General features: G+C 38.7%; 2 protein-coding genes across 4 annotated transcripts in view; one reads left to right on the top strand and one right to left on the bottom strand.

Moving 5' to 3' along the window:
* Positions 1-4722: 4722 nt before the first annotated feature.
* On the bottom strand, positions 4723-12486 carry LOC103695705 (heat shock 70 kDa protein 14-like). Of its 2 annotated transcripts, none has more exons than XM_008777095.5 (10): positions 12293-12486; positions 10737-11966; positions 10272-10499; positions 10056-10151; positions 9740-9961; positions 6657-6851; positions 6420-6566; positions 6191-6340; positions 5729-5859; positions 4723-5178 (listed from the first exon to the last, which is right to left on the bottom strand). In XM_008777095.5, exons 2-10 carry the CDS (start codon positions 11904-11906, stop codon positions 4959-4961), a joined length of 2559 nt encoding a protein of 852 aa, XP_008775317.4. In that variant the 5' UTR covers positions 11907-11966; positions 12293-12486; the 3' UTR covers positions 4723-4958. The 2 variants fall into 2 exon arrangements, with proteins under 2 accessions (XP_008775317.4, XP_038973749.3); XM_039117821.3 differs by having other exon boundaries at positions 12060-12346.
* A 4677-nt stretch (positions 12487-17163) lies between these two features.
* The window catches only part of LOC103695703 (RAD3-like DNA-binding helicase protein), a 29179-nt gene continuing 28307 nt past the window's right edge, over positions 17164-18035 (top strand). Inside the window, exon 1 of one of the 2 annotated variants that reach the window (XM_088711519.1) lies at positions 17164-17559. Coding sequence is in view for 1 of the 2 variants with exons in the window: in XM_017847002.4 (XP_017702491.3) it covers positions 17458-17559 (102 nt within the window). In the remaining variant the exon portion in view is untranslated. The remainder of the gene's footprint in view (positions 17560-18035) is intronic. The other variant, XM_017847002.4, reaches the window with a different exon arrangement.

The raw sequence follows: 18035 nt of genomic DNA, 5'->3' as shown, positions 1-18035 counted from the left end.
GAAGGAGGCTCTTGAGGTATGCAGGATATGGAGATGGATATGTGGATCATAGGGGATTGGAGAGAGATCTGATCTGGCAAGTATAGCACCAGTCTCTAAGGAATTGTTATACCAAGTAGCCAACTCCCAAGATTACTCGATGAGAAAATACTCCTGTATCAATATAAGTTGCCTAAACCAGGTAGTTGATCCATCAGCTGAGTTAAGGCTGCCAATGCCTGCTTGTTGATGTGGCATTTATTCAGTTCCAAGTCCGGTAAGTTTTGGTGGCAAGCTTTGGATGTCTACTGTCCACTGAAAATATGATAACCTGTTTCGACAATAAGCCATACAACTGATCAGCCATGCAAGGAATAGAAAATCTGTAGAGAAACTGGAACTGAGAAACAAGACAATATTCTCACATAAAGAAAGGAAGAACCATTTTATTGCAAGCACCAAGGAAAGCTGAACCAAGCCGGACCAGCCGGTTCAGCCCGAACCGAGCCGATCTGCTCTCCAACGGAGTCGATTCGTTCCGGCCCCTAGGGGCCCAGAACCTGATTCCATCTGGTTCGACTAGGTTCGAACCAATACCGACCTCTACCGAACGCCGACCGGTACAGGTCTCGGTACCGGTTCGGCCAATCTTGGCAAGCACCATCATTTTACAATAAAAATATACATATAAAAATTTTCCTGCAACATGTTATTCTTTCATCCCTTGTATCTTTAAAAGTTACTAAATTACATATACTAAGTTAACCATTGCTTGCACATGTCGAGGACAGGTAGTGCATTTGCACGCAAAGCCTGCGAGATTAGTGGAAAGCGTAAGAATTAAGTTGGGTATAAGGGATGAAAAACTTAGTCACAATTATCATCTTAATAAAGATACGCTAGAATACTTCTGAAGAGTGGAGGGCAGTAATATCATGTAAAACTAAGAGATATGGCATTTGCCATGCAAAACACTAACCAATAGGACATGCTATAGAACACTTCCAAGAAACACTATATGATGAATTCAGATTGACTATTTAGCTTTATCTTGCATGAGATGTCAGCCAAGGAAAAGTTTGGGTCCCATATGTCTCAAGCAATTAACACTGAGTCCAATGTTTATCTGATTAGCAGAAAGCACAAAAATTAAGGTGGGTATGAGGATGCACAACTTAGTCACAGTCACAATCATCATCTTAAGTAAGGTATGCCAGAATACTTTTGAAGAATGGAGGCAGTAATATCATGTAAAACTGCAAGAATATGGGATTTGCCATGCAAAACACTGACGCACTTCTAAGTAACACTATATGATGAATGAGAGCGACTATTTAGCTTTATCTTGCATGAGAAGTCAGCCAGGAAAAAGTTCGAGTCCCATCCATCTCAAGCAATTAGTATTGAGTCCGATTCATTTATCTGATAGCAGCAAAGTAATCATAACATACAGAAGGCTTAGAGGCATATAGTATTTTTGAAGAAGAACAGGGAATTTTGCAAATTCTAAAATAAACTAGAAGTATTTTGACAAAGAAAATGTTATCCTCTCCATGTAAGTTTTATGATAACAGAGCCCATATCTCATATGGCAGATAGCAGAGCCCATATCTCAGTCCACATACATAGAACGATATTCATTTTCTTTCAGTTTTTTCCTTTCTTGGATCGAATGCATTTCTAAGTTCCAAGTAATACAGAAATACTGTTGAATTGTAACATTTGCTTCTCAACTTAATTGCTCAATAATATAGCAGCACAGAAGTCAGATAAATGTCAAGTTACAACAGGTGAAACTGTAGAAAACAAAGGAACAAGATTATGATACGAATTTTTGTAGCATAAGTAAAAAGATCAGGTGAACACCAACCTGATGGGCCACATATTAAACATCAACCGCACTTCCACTTCGGGATGCTATCTGGAAAGCACTCTTTAGATGACCACAGACCACGCAGGCCAGGACTTTCGTATTGAGAGAGAAACAACATCATAAACAAGCATAAAGTTTCAAGAGAGAACTGTAAAGATATGCATCAAGCTATGCTCGGGAGAAATATTTCTTGAAGCCTTCAAGACATTATTACTGTCAAACATGCTTTTGATATATGCTAGTATACAAGCATGTCCAATTGCAAGCTAGGAGATAAGAATGTTGTTTAGAGTTTAAAGCCAACTGATAGAAGACCATTTATCTGCGTTGCAATCCAACCTTACTTTTGTCCTTATCTTAACGAATAGATACGACATAAAAGGGAGAGCGAAAAGTGAGTTTTGATTAGAAGTAGTTTTGGTTATCTAGGACGAGGAGCTTATGCTAGACAGATGGAGAGCAGGAAAAGAGGGGGGTGTGCAAACCATAGGTCCTGAAAATTTTATAAGGCATCATTTACTTTCTCAATAAAAAAGGTGTCTTTATGAAATAAGCCATTATATTGCCGAGCTAGAAATATCTCACATAATTTTTTTTTTCAAAGCTATTGCCAGATGCAAATCAAGGTAAAAGAAAAGGGAGAAAGTAAACTTGAAGTTCACCAATCCAGAATCAACAGAAGAACGGATAGTTTCATAATTGCTTAGCTTAAGCAGTAAATAAACTCATTAGCTGGTATGGTAATTTAAACCTCCAGAGCAGCAAATCATACCTTGGCATGCTCCAGATGTTACATTGCTTCTTCTTGTGAGGAAGAGTTCATAAAGAGTTGAATACAGCAAAGACCAGCCTTGATAACCTGGACCAACATGTTCAGGTTAGTATGACCTTGAAGCAAAATGTTGCTAAAACACAAATAAAGGACCTAGGGTTCAAGTTTTCACACCACCACACCATGAAAGACACTGAAAGAAAGTGGAAACAAGCTTCTTGATTTTATTGCATTATAGAGGATAAATATTTTTGTAGCTTTAGCAGTACAAAATACAAAAGAAAAGGCCCCTTTCTCCCACAAACTCAACAATAACTTTCCAAAACATAATCCTTAAAACGTTAAAAAATAACATATACTTGAAATCTAAGACAAATTCCTACTTATAAAAGAATTTCAAAATACACCTATAAAAACACACCTCCTTCTTCCCAAGAATAAATGATGAAATCAATACATCGCCTAAATTATACTGATACCACTCAAACTAGTAAAGAGGAAAACTAATAGGTAAAAAAAAATAAAAAAAAAAAAAACACATCCCAATCAGAACATTCAAACCCATGATCACCTTTCATAATTTATCCACAAGATTGATAAGGACAATCAAATTCCTATTCTATAACTGCATGGTCATTTGTTCTTTCACCACAGTGGGAAACATTACAATATTTCACTAGGTTCCACGATCACCAAACTCTTTCTAATGCCAACTGAAGCAGTGTAAAAGACAATAAACAAAGAACCAAGGAGAAAAGAAAAAAGAAATAATAAGAAAATAAATCTGGAAAATAGCAAGCTGATTTTTTTATTATTATTCTTTTTGCATTGATCTTGAAGGAAAGATTAATCAACTAACAAGACATTTTCCTTCAATATATAAGGGTTTCTTCCTTGCTACTCAAGGATCAGGTGGCCAACCTTAACAATTGAAAGCCAAAAAGAAATCTATTTATCTTACAGAACAATCACAATTAATTTATGAAATTTGAATTCTCATGGAGCCTTTTAAAGAATAGGACTTCACTCATATCAACTCATAATTAATTTTTGGACTAGTTAATACTGGTACTAGTCAAAGGACTAAAGGAAATTGTTAGAAGAAAGTCTCTCAAAATCATCTTAATAGCTGGTCTCTAATATGGTTATACATAACCAATCATTGTCTTTATAAGGCACCCATGAAATGGCCAATCATTGTCTTTATAAGGCACGCATGAAATGGCCAATCATTGTCTTTATAAGGCACCCATGAAATGGCCAATCAGCTAAACAAATAAAGGACTCCTCCTTTCACTAACACTTGCCTATAATTTTCCAAATAAAAAAATACATAAACAGTTAATCTTTAAAATTAATTGAGTGTTATTCTCCCCCAAGTAGTGCCAGAGTCCTCTAAATATCAAAATACCAGCATTAACAGTAGTTTTTCTAGCAAACTCTAAAGGATCGGCCAGTATTAACAGTAAAACTTGATCTTATCAAATTTTTATCCACTAATTCGGCAATAATAAATTACAACAAATTGAAAAGAAGACAAGTCCTGTAGACCCACTTGTGCATGTATAGACAGGCATCTATGCACACATGCAAACAACATCCTTTTTTATGTTGAGATATATGCATTGTAGTTAGTGAGGATCCATATAGTCAAATCTGAAATGGTTGGGAAGAGGCTAGATGGCTATGGTTTCTATATGAATGACTAAATGAAACAACCATCTAAAAACCCAGCAGTAACAAGTGCTATACATTTTTTTCATTACGATCATATTGATACACATAGAACAAAATTTCTAAAAATCTAAAAGCAACAGAAAAAATTGAAAATCATAAGGATCTAAAAAATCTTAAATGAACTAGCGGGATGACAGTCAAGACATATCTGTGAGAATGAAATATCTGTGATGTATCCTTACTCATAGGCAATTTTTTTAAAAGAAGACTTCTACTGTTTGAGTTAACCAAACCTCCTTGTTGGTTTGAAATGTTCCAGTGGAACAAACAAGCAAAGCTCGATTCAGATTACACAACTCCCATGAAATGATAAATAAGCATAAGCCTTGTAAAAAGTTACAGTGGATCAAAGAAGCAAAGCTCGATTCAAATGACCCAACTCTGATTAAATGATCAATGCATATTGCCAAGGCATCCTTCTGATTAAAAGTTACAGTGGTACAACTAACGAATGCCACTTGGTCTGACAGTGATGGATATTTAAAATTTGTATCACCCACAGGGCATCCCTCTGCCCTCATTTAGCCTATTGCACTGAATATGACAATCATGATACAGGTGAAGCAATAATGGTCTGGAAATATGAAGACCGTTATCTTAAACTTCTTGTGCTACAGAAGCTGGGACACTCTCTGACTTGTCGGTTTGCATTGGTTCGGGAGCAGCCTCCGGTCCTGGAACTCCACCATCTGCCACATGCTCACCGGTTCCATCACCCCCATGAGGTTGCGGTTGGGGCGCTGGTGTCTCAGCTGGGGGTGGTTTCTGTGGCTTAACTGGGGCCGGCCTTGGTTTCGTCATGACAGGCCTGCAAAACCTGCACAAGCAAATCTTCTGTTACTGGCTTTGTTCCAGACCACAAGCAATATGCGGCAAACTTATGATAGCATAATCCTATAACCTCTGATTTCCATTTTTTTTTGTTTTCCTTGTTTGCCTTTTTTTCTCCAATAACCTCCACAGTAGGAGGGAGATTTTATTAGATCAAGAAAGAAAAGTACATCAAGTCAAGGGGGATATATCTGATTTCATTTTTTCCTCTTCTTTTTTGTTTATGATAATGCTTACTGCCTCTATTTGTTGTTCGATGCTTCCAACATTCAGGAGGTGATAATACGGACTGTCATCTGGGAAGTCATTATCAACAAAGATTTGAATAAACATTCGATCATTCTCCACAATCATGGTTGCATTTTGTAGCAAACCAACTACATGGCCATTGTTATGGCATCTCCAAGAATTCCGAATTTAGCCTCCATGTAGGGTTAACGGATGGTAAATTGATAAAAGATACAAGGTAAGAAAATAGAAGACCGCCATTATTGTAAGTCATTTATATGTGCATTAAAAATTGATTAAATTCATACCTGCCAAGTGCCTCAGCCTTCCTCTTCACATCAGCTGCACGGAGAACTGGAGTGGCATGTTTGGGCAAAGCATCCTGCTGCTGCTTTTTATCCATCAACCATGCTTCTACTTCACCACATTCATTGATAACCTACAAAATGGAAGATTATCAGCCTAAATCTGCTTTATCATTTATGTAACAATATAATATATGCCTGTCTTTAAGTATCACTTTTCAGCAATTCACTGTATAACTTTTATGTACTCTCCAACAGCACCATTTAAATTAAGCATTTCAGTATGCAAGTATACACTGAAAACATATTCCCCTGCTCAAGTTTTGTGCCTCACTACTACAATTTTGCTACTTCCAACCCTTTTATTAGATTATTCATGGTGATAGTCAATCTCTATAAAGGGTTTAAGCGACAGATCTAAATTCGCTTGACACTATGGAACCCAGTTAAGATATGACATCATACCTTCTGCTTCTCTGCAATGTCAATGTGATCAAATTTAGGATCTCTGGACAGGGCTGCCTCCCTGAAACTATTGATGCAATAGACAAGTTGATCAACTGCTGGCCCTCTTTCTGTGCTCTCCTTGTAACGCTCCTCAATAGGGTCACCTTGCTACAATAATGAAGATCATCAACATGTCTGGCATTTCAGATCCAAGACAGAATACAAAACACTCATGCAAAATAAGTACCTGTTTGAGCTCCTCAAGCTTTGCAACATAAACACCCTTTGTTTCATCCTCACCATCTTCATAGAGCCAATCCTCGACCTCCTGAAGCTTAGCAGTGAACTGTTCTCTCTCTGACTCAGTTACAAAATCTTGATACTTGTCGTGAAGCTAAATGTAGAGCATATTAATGATATCAGATCAAATGGGTTAAAATGGTACGGTTCAAAATGCAAAATTTTTAAGGACCATTTTTCTAACCTTGTTTCTCATATCATAAACATAAGTTTCCACAGCATTCTTCTTGTCCTTAGTTTCTTCCATCACCCTGTCTTGTAGAGCCATCTCTAACTCTTTTTCAACTGCTTTCTGAAGTTCAGCAGCAGCCAACCCCCCATAGATCAATTCTGCAACTGGAACATCAGTTTTCTTTACCTTCTTCTTTGAAGGCTCAACCTGCAGAGTGAGTAATAGATAAATTTTCAAAAAAACTGACTGAACAGGTTTTATATAACCATGTACATAGGCGAACAAAAATGAATTACAATTATTTATACTTTTATCACTGTAACATCAAAACTTACAACATCTAATCTGCTTTCAAGTTTAGCATGTCTTGTATCATAAAATTAGGAGTACTTATACAGATAATTACAAGATTAAAAATACTGCAGAAGCATATGAGAGCAGCATGCTACATCTGAGAGAGAAAAATAAAAAAACCAAACCAACTTCAGCCAGGAATCTCAGAACCATGTCAAAATTAAATTGGGGCACGCCTAGTACCAAGCAACATCAATGCCTTAAGGACCACAAATATTAACATTTAAAAAAAATATTCAAGTTAGCTTCCTTTTTGTAAATAAACAACATGCTAAAGAACATAAAAAACCCCCCATATATATATTTTTTTAACAGACATCAACCTGCCTATCCTGCTTCCTCGACATATATTATGTTACATGATGAATGTGTAGAAGAATTCAAATTGGTAGCCTTATCTGCTGGATGATACATTACTTATTGACATCAGCCTTAATGATAGAAATACAATCCTGATAACAATCAGCCTTAAGTTTTATCATGACAATCTCATTATAATCAGTCTTCACATTTGAGAACAGAAGTTTGTCTTCATGTCTTTAAATAGTAGACCACATCAAATAATAAGTAATCAGCATTATTTATTCAGCATTGCATTTCAGAATTGTTTTACCCATTTGACAAGCTATCGTTGTATTTGATAGCTTACCATAGCCAGATGATGACCTAATTTCTCTTGCTCATCATGTAAAGTTTCAAACAGAAGCACTATACTATCTCATAAAAGAACTTTAAAAAGGTCGGAATGGTGATGATAGTCAACTATTTCTCACTTCTCTGGTGCAGAATGACAATAGCTCTATCCTACCATTCCAAGTGTCCACTCAAAAGAGAAAGGAACAGAGATAACATAAGAAGATATGCAAGTACATTGCCATTCCCCTGACGAGGCAATAAGCTAAGAAAATATGAACAGCCTTGCATTTGGTGTAGCCAGAAAGCCTTCATTAACAGAAAAAAAAAAAGGCTGCTGGCTATTTTCATCAAAACTGATTTTCTTTTTAGAGAATATATAGCGTGGAACTACTTCAGATAGTCAAATGATTCCTCAAGACAAACTTGCCAAAAATCTGTGTTGCTGTGTTAATACAATTGTAAGAACTGTCAACTAGACATCTACTTCTCAGTGGTTTCATTTGCAAAAATGTAATAAGCCAGTTTCAAATATTAACAACTAGATTGGTTTGCTCCAACCAACCCCACCCACCCACCCCCCCACACACACACAAAGAAGGAAGAAAAAAAAAGACAAAGAAACAAAAATTTGACTGGTCTGAACTCCCCATATTCCATGTACAGGTGCAGAGCAATCAAGAGAGTGTTAGCGTCCTAAAACAACAATTATCATTATATATAAAAAAAACTCTCAACACAGCAGCTTCCATTACATGCCAAATCATTAATTAGAGCTCTGATCATCTATCTCAAAATCCTAAATGCACTAGACAACAATACTTCCTCCGAATTACCTATCCTCAAGCTTAGTTCTCCAGTCCTGGCACTGCAGAAAAGGGAAGAGTAAGATGCTGAAGTCTACAATCAATGTCTTTGAACATGGTTCTCTTTACCACATCCGTCCATTTCAATCCCCTTTGTATAACTTTCCCTCCTACATCCCTTCTTTCAAGAGCATTTCCAGTTCAATGTCACCCATTTTGAAATCCTATCAACCTCCCTCCTTGGAACAACCTCTATATAAATTAACTTCTAGCTTTCTAGGCACTACCATAAAAAAGGCTAAGCATGTCTAGATATTATTAAACAATTAGTCCACTGATAACCCCATCAGATGGGCAGTGTTCAGATTTAAGCTGAGAACTGTAGGTATCAACAACTAGCTTATCATGCAAATAAAAGATAACAAGGCAAATTAAGTTTTGCCGGAAGAAATAACCTAGCATCTCCCTTTATGACCACAGCTGGCAAATGAAATAAAACCCCCAAAAACCATTTTCTCCACCCAAAAAAAAGAAGAGAGGGACCAGAGAAATATATGTGAATCTTCAGAAATCAGCAAGGCCTGTCCTTCCACTTTTCAAAACACAAGGATACTATAGAATAGTGTGAAAAAAAAAAGTAAGATTATGCAACAAGATAATATTCTTAAAAATCAAGTATGCACAAAGTAACTGCAAATGATGGTCCTAATCTGATCGATGACATGCAAGAGGTAATAATAACTAAAATAAAATAAGATAAAGTGAAAAACCAAATAAGATGTTATGCTTGGAGGTCCAAGATCGAAATAAAACATGATAAAGAATGTAAGATAACAAGAAATGATGGAGGGGCAGAAGTTGATCCTATTTCCACACAGATAGATAAGATATATAACCACTCGTAAAACAATAGCACGAGGTTCGCCCCATATTAGGTATACCATATTGTACCGGTACCCAACCCACTTCCATAACTGGCGTACCGACGTTGTACCAGTATGGTAGCAGCATGGGATTCGGCACCAAGACAGTGAACCATGCAATAAAACTAACTTTCTAGTTAGAGACCTTTATAACTAGCCTATTGATATATATGACGTGCAGAAATGCACAAATTGTTCTCAGGAAACTTGACTAGGCATAATATGAGAGTGTACTTTATGAGCTTCCAGAAACAAAAGAACAAACAAACACACAAAAACATGGATTCAATTGATTAGAGCATAATAAAGAATTTCTGTAGTGCATGATGAATATCAAGACAGAAGAAGAACCACTATCTACGATTGACAAGTTGCAGACCTTAGCATCTGTTTCCATCTGCACAAGCTTTTCTTCAGACACTGGTTCGCCATTTTGAACTCCAGCATCAGATACCTCTGTTGTACTTTTAGCATCCTGCATGTTTACATCATTTTCAGTCACAGAGTTATTTGTTGCTTCATCTGTATCCATCTTCGTAGATTCCTTTGGTGGCTCCTTTGTAGCTGATACTGGAACTTCAACTTCTTCATCTTCTAACATCTAGAGACACGACAAAAATTTAGTCAGACAATGTCATAAAGTAAATATGCACCAAACAACCCTGTGTATAACCAACAGCAACGTCCAAACTTACAGTTGCTGATTCAACAGAAATGATCCCATGGAGATTCAGGCGAACCTTCACTTTCAACTTAGCCCTTTCACCCGTGGTCAACTGGAAAGGACCAATCTATCCAAAAGAATCCATGATTACATGGATTCAAAGAAAAGGTAAGTTAAAGACCGAATTTCAAGTTTTAAATGAATAATAGACTGATTTCCATAATAACACAAGCAATACTATACTTACTGTGTATGTGCTTATCTTTGCTGGCACTTGCAAATCACCAACATCGGCATAATGAACATCAACTGAAAATGTACTAGATCTGTAGAATGTCAAAGCTTTGACACTAGGAATTGCATTTCCTTTGGGAAATACAATTGAACTCTGCAGATTTTCTGTTGTCCCATTCTGTGTCTCAGGAGCAGAGCCCTTCCAGGAAAAAGCAATCGGAAAGGGGAAACTCTCGTGGACCTTCAAAAATCATAGCTCAAGAAGTCATGATAGATCTGGCGGACTCATGGATTGAGATAGAAAATAGTTCAAGACAACCATATAATACATTGTTTGCATTTTCAAGAGATATAGCCATCCAAATAAGCTAAACAACTTAAAAATGTCATACATAACAGCAACGCAGCAGTTCCAACTGTAAACAAAACGAAAAGATGATAAAACTGACTGAGATGAAGCATTGAGGAGAAGTATTACCTGGAACTCTCGAACTCTGAATGTCGGGCTAAGAATCGCACATTGAAGAGCACAACCACGGGCGACACATTCGCTCGCGTTCATGGTGCGCCTAGGCTCCTTGCCAAAGAACTCTGTCAGTATCCTAATTATCGCTGGAACACGAGAACCTGACCCTACAACCTCAATAGAGTGAATATTCTCCACGCTCAGATTGGCTTCTGCCAGTGCCTTCTCCAATGGCCCCTTCACACGCTCCAATATCGGAACACTGATCTGCTCAAACTCTTCCCTTTTAATGAACCCCTTGACATCCTTCTCATCCATCAAGCACTCGATATTCAGAGGTGCCACAGGGTTCGCACTCAGGACCTTCTTCAGCTTCTCACATGCTGCCCGGAGTCGGATGCAGGCACGTGCATTCTGGTACACATCGATCTGGTACTCCTCCTTGAACTTTGCTGCAAAGTATCTGAATAGGACCTCATCAAAATCCCTCCCTCCAAGTGACCGATCATATGCATGAGCCAAAACCTTCAGCTGCCCCTTCTTGAACCCGGCAATGCACACCTGCATGCTCGCATGGCCCACGTCAACAAAGGCCACATTCATCTGATCATTCTCGGGCAAGTCCGTCTTGTAGATACCGTAAGCCAGAGCTGTTGCTGTGGTCTCATGGAACAAACGGAGAGGATGCAGCCCGGCTATGGCGGCCGCATCCATAACAGCCCTTCTCTGGAGATCGGTGAAGTAGGCCGGGATTCCGATACAACAATCCGCGACTGCATTATTGAGATTCTTCTCAGCTATCCCTTTCAGATTAGAGAGAATCATTCCTAGGATCTGGGTCGGCGTAAAGGTTCCCTTCTCTCCAAGATAACTTGCGTGGATCAGCGGGTACCCATCGGGCCCTTCCGTCACTGAAAAAGGGAGGCTTTGGACGTCTCGCTGGAGGTCGGGGTCGGAAAACTTACGGCCGATGAGGCGCTTCACTTGAGAGACGGAATTCTTGGGGTTCATCGTAGAGGAGGCGGCTCCAGCGGTTCCGATAAACCGCTGCTTCTCGCCGAAGCACACGACGGCAGGGGTTTCACGCTTGGATTCGTCATTGAGGACGACATCGATGCCCCGCTGCCGGGCAACAGCAACAATGCAGCTCTCGTTGCCAAAATCAAAGCCGACAACGCTCATCTTCCTTCTTTATCTCCCCTTGAATAAATTAATTTATATCCGACAGACCAACGAGAAGATCTTAATTTTTTTTTAACAAAAAGGTAAAGAAAAAAAGTTGAGATCAAATCAGGATGGATATAAGAAAATCAATATAAGACAACATTAATATACCGTTAAAAGATCGATTTTTTCCCCAAACGCGTGATCTAGGAATAGCTGGTAAAATAAATTCCTTATAGGATTCCATTAGGAGTGCAAATTCGAAGAAAAACCAAGGAAAAAACAAGCAAGAGTGCAGGGTTTTCGACCGCCAAGATCGATACTAGTCGCGCTTGGAATTGGGGTTTAGGACTATAAGATCTCGCAAAATGAGGGGAAGAGAAAAGAAGGTTTTTGCGACGTACCGGTCGAGAATCGCAGAACGTCGATCAAAGCTACGTGCCGCTCTCGCGGTTGGTGGGAGGGATCGAAGCCGAAGCGGTAATTAAATCGTCAAGGGGTGGCGTTTTCTAGAATCCTCTAGGAGTACCGGAGTGCAAGAGAAACCTGAGTAACCCACGTCGTTAAAGTCATTCATTCCATTTCTGGCCGTTCGTCCGATATCTTGCGCTTAAGATGTGCTGATACTCGGAAACCTTGTGGTGGGCCACAGAGAGAATTTCATCAAACGTGTGGCAGATTAGCCTTGGTGTAACTTCTTAGTGGATTTGTGATGTGGGGATAATGGGAACAAATAATAATTATTTAGCTTTTAGGTTTGTATCTGGTGGGTGTGTTGATTTGTGAGTATTATTTCCGACGTATCTGGACAGAGCGGGGCATTCCAGAAAGATCCACGGCACGTGCTTTGAATGTTCTCCGTACTGGTAAAAGCGTTGATATTGGGCTTTTTCAAGGGTTTTTGTTTGTGAAGAGTGGTGATGTCATTGGGCTCGACCAGCGGGTGGTTCTATATACACCCCCCTATTGCTCAGGACACCCCCAAAAATTAAAAAAAAATTAAATACTCTCTACACCCCCCCATTTGCTAAGGACACCCCTAAAAAATTAAAAATTCCTAAATTACCCCCCACCCTCCCCACCCCCTCACCTAAATTGCTCTCTACACCCCCCAAACCCCCCCCCACCCCGCTCTTCCCCTCCAAAACACCCGCCGGCTTCTCCCTTCCACCCAAAAAACCTCGCCTCAAGCACCTCGCCGGCGGCCAAACCCCCTCCGTCTCCCTTTGAACTGTTCCGCCCAAAGCACCTCGCCAACGCCCAAAACCCCCCCGTTCCCCCTTCTCCCTCTCGTCGCCGGCATTCTCCCGATCTCCGACCACCTCGCCGGCTTCTCCCGGAACCACCTCCCCGGCCATCTCCCGAGCAACGAGCACCTCGCCGGCGCCTCCACGACCACCTCGAGGTAGCTCCCCCCCGCCTCCCCAAATCGTTCGGCACTGGTTCTTTCCTTCGGTTCGGCCCCATGGGGCCGACCCGCTGCAATTGGGACAGAACCCTTCTGTTCGGCTGCACAGTGCCGGACAGAAGCCTTCTGTTCGGCACTGTGCAGCCGAACAGAAGGCTTCTGTTCGGTTGAGGGTTGCCGAACAGAAGGCTTCTGTTCGGCACTGTTCAGCCGAACAGAAGCCTTTTGTTCGGCGATCCAGTGCCGATCGGAGCACGAACCGTGAAAAAAAAAAAATTCGAAACAAGGTGGAACACGTACCTTTGCGGCCGATTCTTCGTCCCAAATCACTAGTTGCTTGTCCATGCTTCGAATGGGGCTTAAATCTCCTTCAAAGATCGCCTAAACGATGTAAATGGATCGAGGGGTTTAAGGGGGGTTTGAGGGGTGTTTTTTTTTTTTTCTTTTCAAAACGAAACGGAGGAGGAGGAAGGGGGGGTGTACTGATAAAATTTCAAGGGCAATATGGTAATTACACTAAAGGTTAGTTTGGGTTTTTTTTTTTTTTGTTTTTGGGGGGTGTCCTTAGCAATAGGGGGGGTGTATATAGAACCCCCCTCGACCAGCCTGCTTAAAGATTTAAATCAGGACATAGTTGCACTTGGCTGTGCTTGTAAATTAAATTAGAATTTAGCAACCTGTTTCTTTTATCTCACAAGAAGAAATACTCTTGGACTTAGGTTTGATGGGGGAGAACATTAAAATGTCGTGGAACCATTATGGAAGTGTATATTTGGTTAAGTCAAAAAAAGACAGGAGCATGAAATATTGTACTATTTCGAACCATCCAACTTGAAATGTACCAAAAACTGAACATCATGTTTCTGCCCTCGATTTGAGCAATACGATGAAATGGAAAAGAAAAAAAAAAAAAAAAAAGGAGAGAGAGAGAGAAAAAAAATGGAGAGAGAAAGAGGAAAAGTAAGGTGGAGAGAGAATGAGGGAGTGAGAGGAGAGGGAGAGAGGGAGAGAGAGAGACGGGAGAGAGAGGGCTTTCGAGCTAATGGTATAATTGTTGTGCTTTCAATCTTACCCACATTTTTCTCTATATAGATACGTAATATTTGATTTTTAAAAATTGGGATGGACTGATTATGCTATATGTTTTATGTTATATAACAAGAGTTAATTGGATTATTGGAAAAAGGAATTATGACAACTTTTAAATAGATGCCAATCAACCAAACTAAGAGTAAGCCCTAATTGAACAACAAGTGTTATTTTAGTCCCATAAGCAAAAAAATGAAATTTCATGCATGACGACTTCATTTTGTTTCTCCTTTTGCCTTGCCATGTGTTATGCTAGTATCCGATGGGCTATGATCCAACAACCGGGCTCTATAATGTCTGCAATTTGTCTACATAATGGTTGATGGAGGCGAAATGGATCATCCAGCTCACAACAAAAGGCTGCCCAATTTTGGCCCAATAAACGCCAACGCCGACCGATTGAATCCTCAGGCTCCGAATTATCCCGGCCTCGGACTCCACCAGAAGCTCCATCGACCTCCAATATCCGCTGACTCGACTCGACCGAGCTCATGGCGATCGTTTCAGTAGTACGCTCCGACCCTCGAACTCGGGGTACTCCATCGAACACACGTCGAAATCCGGGAAGTCATGCTATCCTCGGCACCCGTCTAGCCGACCTCGCCAAATACATGATATAACCTCTCAATGGGTTCGAACTCGCCAACAGCTGCACCCATGTGTACGCTCACGCCTTCCTACGTGGTCGTACATTGCAACGCCACCACGCCACGCTTCGCCCTCGATAGTCAAAGTACAACACCGTGACTACTCCGACCATATTCTGCTACGACTGTCAACACCTTGCCGTTCTCAAGAGTAGACAGCATCACACGCCACCGGTAGCCTTAGCTGCGCGCCATTCGACTCAGAGTCATCCCCCCTCTCATGATGAGGGCGGACAATGCCTCTGCCACTTGGGCTTCTCCATCGGAACTATAAATAGCCCGGTCAGGTAACTTCTAAGGGACTTTTGGTTGAACCAAATTTATCCCACTCTAACTTGATCGTCGGAGGGCCCTCACCGGAAACACCGGTGAGGCCTTGTGCAGGTCCGTCGTCACCGTCGCGCAGGAGGTGGCCCCTGTCTTCATCCTCCAAATGACCGGCAGCATCTTGGACTCCTCTGATGTGGTCACCCTCAGGCCAGATTTGAACCACAACATTGGTCATCCTAATTACATCTAGTTATACCTAATTTAGAAGGGAAAAAAAAGAAGCTTTAAAGCCCAGCCAATCTCCATTGCCATGTTTTGAGAGGAGACTGTGATTAAAATTTAAACCACAGCCTCATCGTGTATCACACAGCTCCTGTGAATTTCTATGATCTCTTCTGTATGACATCAATTCTTTTATCGACCAACTTACTCAAATTTTTCTATTGGTTGTATTTATCAATGAAATAGGAGGAAAATTCGTTTTAAATCATTTCCCTACCAACTAGAACAAAAAATAATCTTTTTATTTCATTCCTAAACCACCCCTAACCTTATAATAATATAACATAACACATATATAATATAGTACATAATATTATGCATTTTTATATTTTAGAATATATATAACATAATATAATATAATTACTATAGATAAAAATATATAATAGTATAATGTAATGCAATGCAACATTGCTATCATATAATAATATGTTATTATTATAATAAATTATTGTTATCATACACTATATTATATTTTATTATTATCATAATATCATATATGATTGTTTTCATATAATATAATTATTATACATAATAATATTTATATACTAAAGGGCATTATGGAAATTATGGATATATATTGGCAATTTATTCGAAAAATAGTGATGCAAAAGAATATGAGTAACATATTCTAAAGCTATTTTTCTATACATAAAAGAACATAAGTAAATTGTTTTCTTATCTAAATGTTGCCCGGAAACACTTACCTAGGAAAATACAAAATTTTGAATACCTTTTAATGGCCCGTTTGGTTAGGATATTGACAATTTTTGAGAATTATTTATTGAAAAAATATTTATGGAAAAAAAATCAAATTTTCATATTTGATTGGTAGAAAAATTACTCAGAAATATTACTATGTTTCGTTTCTGATAATCTTATACGAAATATTACTGGATTTTCAACAATATTTTTGAATAAACAGTTTAAGTAATAATTTTTTTGGGTTTATTAGTTGGCATTTATGGCACACTTACGTAAACATTATCGGTATTAACTATTTTAAATATTAAAATATATTTATATGAGTTAATAAATATTTTTAAATTAATTGTATATATTAGAAAATACATTTCTTATTATAAATAAATTTTAGTTTATTTTGGTGTATAAATAAACACATTAGTTATTAATAAATCCTACGTTAGATTTATCGATAATTAATAAATATTTTTTTAATAATTAATATTTATTAATAAATATATTGTTATATTAAATATATTAATATAATAAAAATATAATAGATATTAATATAATCAATAGTAATCATATAATATTATTAGTATAATATTAAGATAATATAAATAAGGGTATTCCGTCAAAAGATGATATTTTCAGAATCAGAAAACAAATAATACCAATGTAACTTCTCTTTTAAGGAAAATAAACATAGAATCTATTATTTATTTTATTATTTCTCGCATTCACTTTTTGTACCAGGTGATATAGAATTTATTTTTCTCTGTGAGATAACTTTCAATAGATCCTTAAAAAAAAACAAAAATACGATGGTGAAAAAACTATTTTATTTAAAATAAGCAGCGCAAATATTAATCATAGCCGTTATCTTTCGTTACAAAGTGATGAGATGCGGGCGACCAAGCGGCAATCTCCTTGCAGTGATCCGAAAATAGGCCTCGTTGGCGGGAAGGCGCCGTCCACATCAGCTTCTAAGGGTGTCGCTCGTCTTTGGTTTTCCGGGGTTTCCTCGACACCTCGGCCCGCGTCTTCACTATCTCCTTCCTCAAGAAGCTTTCTAGGGTTTCCCAAGAACCCTCACATTCCTCGAAAAAATTTCGAGGGTTTCCTCAAGAATCCCCGTCCCCGTGCCCTCTCTCGAACGGACGGTGCCCAGTCTATCAGAAGCTCGAGGGAAATGCCGATCTACAAGATTAGTGGGATCGATGTGGATTTCCCCTTCGAAGCCTACGATGGCCAGATCGTCTATATGGAGAAGGTCATCCAGTCCTTGCAAGAGGTTTGATCTCTAAAATATCCGAATCTTCCAAGAATTTCGTCCATGTTGTTCTATTGAATCCTAACTAGTTTTTTTTTTGTCATTTGCTCGCTGAGATTAAAACAACATCTTTATTACCTTCCCGGAGTTTCTTTTGCGATTCTTTTCTTTTACGATTAATTCAAGACCGTGTAAATTTGTTTTTATCCCATCTATTTATCCCGATTCTCCAGAGAAGTCTTCTTTATCACTTTCTTGAACCCTATTCCAGTTTTTGTCATCCAAGCCTCTATTTTTTTTTGTATTCTCCTAGTTCTTTTCGCGATTCTTTGTTCTTTGACAGTAGGATCATCTGAAGAGCCGTTTAATTATTTCACCCGAACTCGAACATTTTCTCCGTCTTCATTCCTTTGTAGCTCTTTTTTGTCTCTTCGTCCGTTTTTTCTTTTCACTACCACTTTGGTCTGAAAACAATTCTTCTAACTGTTAGGTTTATA

This window comes from Phoenix dactylifera, chromosome 1 (genome assembly GCF_051530095.1).
Source record: "Phoenix dactylifera cultivar Ajwa chromosome 1, Ajwa_hap1_PhDact_Kaust_v1.1, whole genome shotgun sequence".
Lineage (NCBI taxonomy): Eukaryota > Viridiplantae > Streptophyta > Magnoliopsida > Arecales > Arecaceae > Phoenix > Phoenix dactylifera.
The sequence above is the reverse complement of the archived record's forward strand: the minus strand, read 5'-3'. Positions and strand labels throughout refer to the sequence as shown.

Excerpts from the sequence above, each read along its gene's own strand:
- LOC103695705 (XM_008777095.5), bottom strand. The coding sequence starts at position 11,906 with ATGAGCGTTGTCGGCTTTGATTTTGGCAACGAGAGCTGCATTGTTGCT. Across the intron at positions 10,500-10,736 it reads TCAGAGTTCGAGAGTTCCAG|GTCCACGAGAGTTTCCCCTT; the intron begins GTAATACTTCTC and ends TGATTTTTGAAG. Across the intron at positions 9,962-10,055 it reads TTTCTGTTGAATCAGCAACT|ATGTTAGAAGATGAAGAAGT; the intron begins GTAAGTTTGGAC and ends TCGTGTCTCTAG.